Here is a 5,261-nt window from a genome sequence, read left to right on the forward strand (position 1 = left end):
GCATCTAATTAAAGTTTATTATATGACTTATATGACAATCCTTGAAGGATTTAAATCGCTTGAAGCATATACAATTCTTGATCTTGAAGTACCACTTCCTCAGTGCAATTTGTGCACAAATGTATCTTGGTATAACTATAGGCATGCATGATAATATGATACCAAGAGTTTTCACCTCTATGTGAAGATATTGAACTGACGATTCCAACAAGATCATATGAAGACAATTCATCTCTATCAAGAATGATGATTTCAAGGTGCAATATATTCATTCAAGTTAATATGCATGTTGTTCATCAAATCTCTACCAAAGATCTTTTGAATATGGTGCACAAGATTGGAATGCAAATGCTTAAGGATGTGAATTGATGCTCTCATCAGGGGGAGTTAATACGCGTTGTACTCTTTTTCCCTTAAAAGGTTTTGTCCCACTGGGTTTTCCTTGCAAGGTTTTTAACGAGGCAACCAAAAGGCGTGTTATTAGATATGTGTACTCTTTTTCATTCTCTAGAATTTTTTTCCCAATGGGTTTTATTTTAGTTAAGGTTTTAACGAGGCACATTATCTATTGAATAGACATTCAAGCGGGAGTGTTATAAATAGAATTGTATTTATGGTGAATGTCTATATTTAGAGAGATTCTAGGGTTCATTGCTTGGTGGCTAAGTTACCCTCTCCCTATAAATAGAGGGTTCTATTCTGTTGTAATTCATCCCAAATTCAATAAGAATTCCCTCTCCCTCTTTCTCTGCAATATTGTTCTTTGTTCTTTTATTATTTTCATAACATTCTTAATATTTTCTTTTGCTAATTTTAAGGAAATGATTTTGGTTATTAGATGCCAATTTTTTTGGACTTATGTTGCCAAACCTAATATAAGGCTAAAAATTTATCAATTTTCTTTACATGTGTCATACCATGCCATTTTTTCTTATGAGAAACTTTCAGAAATTACTATGTTTTAGTGATTATTAGCTAGTTGTAGCTACCATTTACTGTGTTACTTCCTATAGCTATGTTTTCAGGGTTATTAGAGTGTATTCGATGTATTTAAGCTACTGTATTCATGAATACAGTAGCATTTCTAGGCGTGAAACAGGGGATTACAGCTAGACAGATTATTGTATTCGACTGTATTCACGGCGTGAAACAGGGGATTACAGCTAGACAGATTACTGTATTCGACTGTATTCACGATATGTATTTGTGAATACAGTAACGTAAATAGCGCAATTCATGGTCTATTCAGCTGTTTTTAAAACGAAAAGTGAATCAATTAACATAATAGACTCCTAATATAACTCAACAAACTCAATTATAACACACAAAATTTGTATTTCCAGTTATAAAAAAAAGATTCTCAACCGAAAAACACCCCAAAAATATAGCAATCTTCAGAGAAATTATATAATTACATTGAATATAGTTAAATACATAAAAATACATTGAATACATGAAGTATAGCAGGTCATCTATAGTGCAAAAATATATGAAAAAAAAGACAATGAATACAATGAAATACATGGAAATATAGCGAGATACATTGAAATACACTTAAAAAAAGGTAACAGAATCTTCAAGTTGCTCAGCCCCAAACTCTGTCGTTGATCACGCCCAACTTTGCCTTATAAAAAGGACTAAGCGGTCGCTGCAAATATAATCCGGTTTACAAGTCCGGAGTCGAATCCCACAGAGAACTAAGGTTTAGCTACAGCTGTTCACTATCACCAAGAAGACAAGCTTGAACAATTCCTAACTTATAGATATTAAGATTCTTCTGTTTAAATAATTAACTAACAAATTAAAATAGTAAATTAACAACTAACGATACTGAGGGTTAGAGAAAAGATTAAGGAGGTCTAGAGTTATGATTTCCCCTATTGTCGGAATCCTTCCCGCTATGTCTTCTATAATTTCGCCTAAGTATTCTCTACCGATCATGAGCACTCTTATTACCGTAAATCTTTCCCGAGTAATTACGACAATTTACTAGATGCACTCTCCCGAGCTACGCTAGCTGGCTTTTAATACATCTCACTTCAGATCCCACCCAAGGCTTCGTTATCCCTAATCCCGCCTTTAAACCCTCGGTTATTGATCCCTCATATACTTTGGGAGTGGTGTTGTTCAACAATTACCTAAATATGCACTCTCTCCCGAGTTATGCATACTAAATAGGCACAACTAATTGAGAGCTCTTCAATCAACCAGAATATAAACGTAGTTGAACAAATAGAGAAAAGCTATGGCTCAATTATATAAAAACATAACAAGAATTTATCCTACAAAAGGTTCTATCAAAACTCTAGATAACAAATTAGCTATTCATAATAGTATGTAAAACTACAATACTAAAAGTTATAACAACCAATGAAAAATAGGAAGAGGAAGGAAAAACTCGTAGAAGAATTCTCCGCCTTGCTCCCAATGTGTTCTTGCCTCCAAGGGTGTTGTCTAACCCTAAAGTAGTGTCTCTCCGCCTCCTTAGGTCTAATTTGTGTCCAAAATATGTCCCCTGTCCTTTCTTGGCCGGCTTCCTTGGTTTAATATAGGGTTTAGGGCTTAAAATCCCGTGTTTTGCACATAAGTTCCTGAAATTTCCGCCTCCTGGCGCGGTTTTGCCGCGGTCGCGGTGGAACCGCGGCCAAACATGCCCTCTGATTCTTCAGTTGTCCGCGACCATCTTCTACCGCGGTTCTGCCGCGGTCGCGGTGGAACCGCGGTTTTTCACCCTGTTCCGTTTGGAATTTGGAAAAATGTAAAACATGAAAGTTGTATCCCTTTGAGTTAGCTTTCCAACCATATATTGTGAAGCCCAAATGGAGTTCTGAGCAAAAAGTTATGTCTATTTTACTAGACAGTGCGCAATATGCCTCCTCAAGTCTTCGTTCGTACTTAACTATCAAATTTGACCCCCGAACACGATCTCGGCTTAATTCCTTGAGCTTTTACTCAGACTTCAAAGCTTCAAATCACTAAAATTCATTCCATGACATCTATATAGCTCGGAATCACACCTGCAAGGCATAAAACACACAATTAGTGCAAAACACTAGCGATTAAAGCGCAAACTCAATTAAAGTGCAGTAAATTCAAGTGTAATAAGCGACTAAAATGTGCAATTATAGCCTATCATCAGTCATCTTGTTCAAGAACAACCCTAATGTCGCACCTCGCGTGTATGTTCCTGGAAGGCACGAATCGGGTTGTTGGTGGGAGGCAAAGAATGGTCGTGTTAAGTGAAAGGTCGTGGGTGGCAAAGAAAGGTCTGTCACCAAGGATGCCGAAATTATGTGCGGTGGCGACGGCGATCTCATTGAACAAAACAATACGAAAGTGACTAAGCTTTTGTTTCTCTTAGTTTCTGAGGGCACAATGTTTTCTGATTTCGCCTGCTTTTCCAGTAAGGACTCCAATTTTGCCCATCTTTATCATTGATTCTCCAACATCCTTGAAGAAAGTAAATGCAAAAAAAATTCTGTTGACTACTTAGAAGAACGATCGACGGAGGAACTGATGAGAGAGAATCCATGAGTTTGTATTCATGGAGAAAACTGGCGTTGAGAGAGAGAGGGTTGAGAAAGAGAGGGCAGCGTATTTTATGAGAGAGAGGGCAACGTATTTTATGGCTTAAGGGTAGGAGGTGACCATAAATAGATATTTGGCTATAAAAATCAAAAGATAGCTATGAAATATAATTTTTTAAAATGATATTTATTTAAAATAAATAAGGTATCAACCTTTATTATTGTAGGTAAAAATTCCTTTTCTTATTTCTTCTTATACAGATGACGACTAATGAATTTGGGCCGCAAATGAAAGGCCGTCAGAGAAGTTGACCCAATTCCCTAGCGCATTTACGTGTTTTTGTATGGGCCTAACGGGATTGGTCCAGAAAGTTCTCGCATCTGCTTATCTACGTTCCGGAATGCAGAAATAACGGTGCGGATAGAAATATCCAGAAAGCACTACACTCCTCTACGACAGTATAAATACCTACCCAGGTCCTCTTCCTTCCACCAATGAACTTGAAACTTAAAGCAAATTGAGAAAAGAGTTGCTACAAAAGTTTACTGAAAATGTCACTGATACCAAGAGTGTTCGGCGATCGACGAAGCAGCGTCTTCGATCCATTCTCAATTGACGTGTTTGATCCCTTCAGGGAATTGGGCTTTCCAGGTTCCAATTCACGGGAAACTTCTGCATTCGCTAACACACGAGTCGATTGGAAGGAAACTCCGGAGGCTCATGTGTTCAAGGCAGATCTCCCTGGGCTTAAGAAGGAGGAAGTGAAAGTGGAGATCGAAGACAATAGGGTTCTTCAAATCAGCGGAGAGAGGAACGTGGAGAAAGAAGATAAGAATGATACGTGGCACCGTGTGGAACGCAGCAGCGGCAAATTTATGAGGAGATTCAGGCTTCCGGAGAATGCTAAGATGGATCAAGTTAAGGCGGCGATGGAGAATGGAGTGCTGACTGTTACTGTTCCGAAAGAAGAGGTGAAGAAGCCAGATGTCAAATCCATTGATATCACTGGTTAGATAGACGCTTTAGCTAGCTGAAATATGTAAGTACGCTATGATATGTGAGCAAGTATATATGAAATCGAATAGAAATTGCTCTGTTTTTGTATCTGATCTGTAGTCGAGTCTGTTTTTCGCTTAAAGGCGTGTTTGATGTAATTTTGTTGAAATTCTATGGGGAAAAGGCAATAGTGTTGTTATAGAATTGAAGTGTCGTATTATCCTTCAATCCTGTTCGATCTCCCATATTTTCCGTCTTCTTCGTCTTTCAACTCCTTTTGGGTATTGGTTTACGTAGTAAGGTCAACAACTTAAATTTTTTCACTCTTGCACTTTAATTTCGTACAAAGTGTCAAAGTAAGGACATGTAGAGTAGACCTATTAAAGAATCCACAATTAAAACCATTACGATCGACTTACCAAAGCATTATCCTTTTAATGGGAGAAGTTGAGAAAAGAATTACGAACCTACAGTTGTGGGTGGTCATTGGGAGGGATCTTTCTACAAACAGCCCGTAATATTTATTGTTTATTTTTTTTAATCATATGCATAGATTATTCATTGATTATATACGATTATACACATATAATATATAAATTATACATATATTATACCTCTACCGGTTTTGATTTAAATGATTTGAATGGACGGTTATTTGAGTTAATTATACCTCCACGCCACGGGCTATCATTCAAAATTACATCAAGCATAACTGAAGACGAACTCAGTCGGTGTAA

General features: G+C 37.2%; 1 protein-coding gene across 1 annotated transcript; it reads left to right on the forward strand.

The window, feature by feature from the left end:
* Positions 1-3,950: 3,950 nt before the first annotated feature.
* Positions 3,951-4,752, forward strand: LOC109239380 (17.6 kDa class I heat shock protein-like). Its single transcript, XM_019405934.1, has one exon. It carries the CDS (start codon positions 4,080-4,082, stop codon positions 4,539-4,541), a length of 462 nt encoding a protein of 153 aa, XP_019261479.1. The 5' UTR covers positions 3,951-4,079; the 3' UTR covers positions 4,542-4,752.
* Positions 4,753-5,261: the final 509 nt, after the last annotated feature.

This window comes from Nicotiana attenuata, unplaced genomic scaffold (genome assembly GCF_001879085.1).
Source record: "Nicotiana attenuata strain UT unplaced genomic scaffold, NIATTr2, whole genome shotgun sequence".
NCBI lineage: Eukaryota > Viridiplantae > Streptophyta > Magnoliopsida > Solanales > Solanaceae > Nicotiana > Nicotiana attenuata.

Bases quoted from the DNA above. Each gene is read 5' to 3' on its own strand.
- LOC109239380 (XM_019405934.1), top strand. From the start codon at position 4,080: ATGTCACTGATACCAAGAGTGTTCGGCGATCGACGAAGCAGCGTCTTC.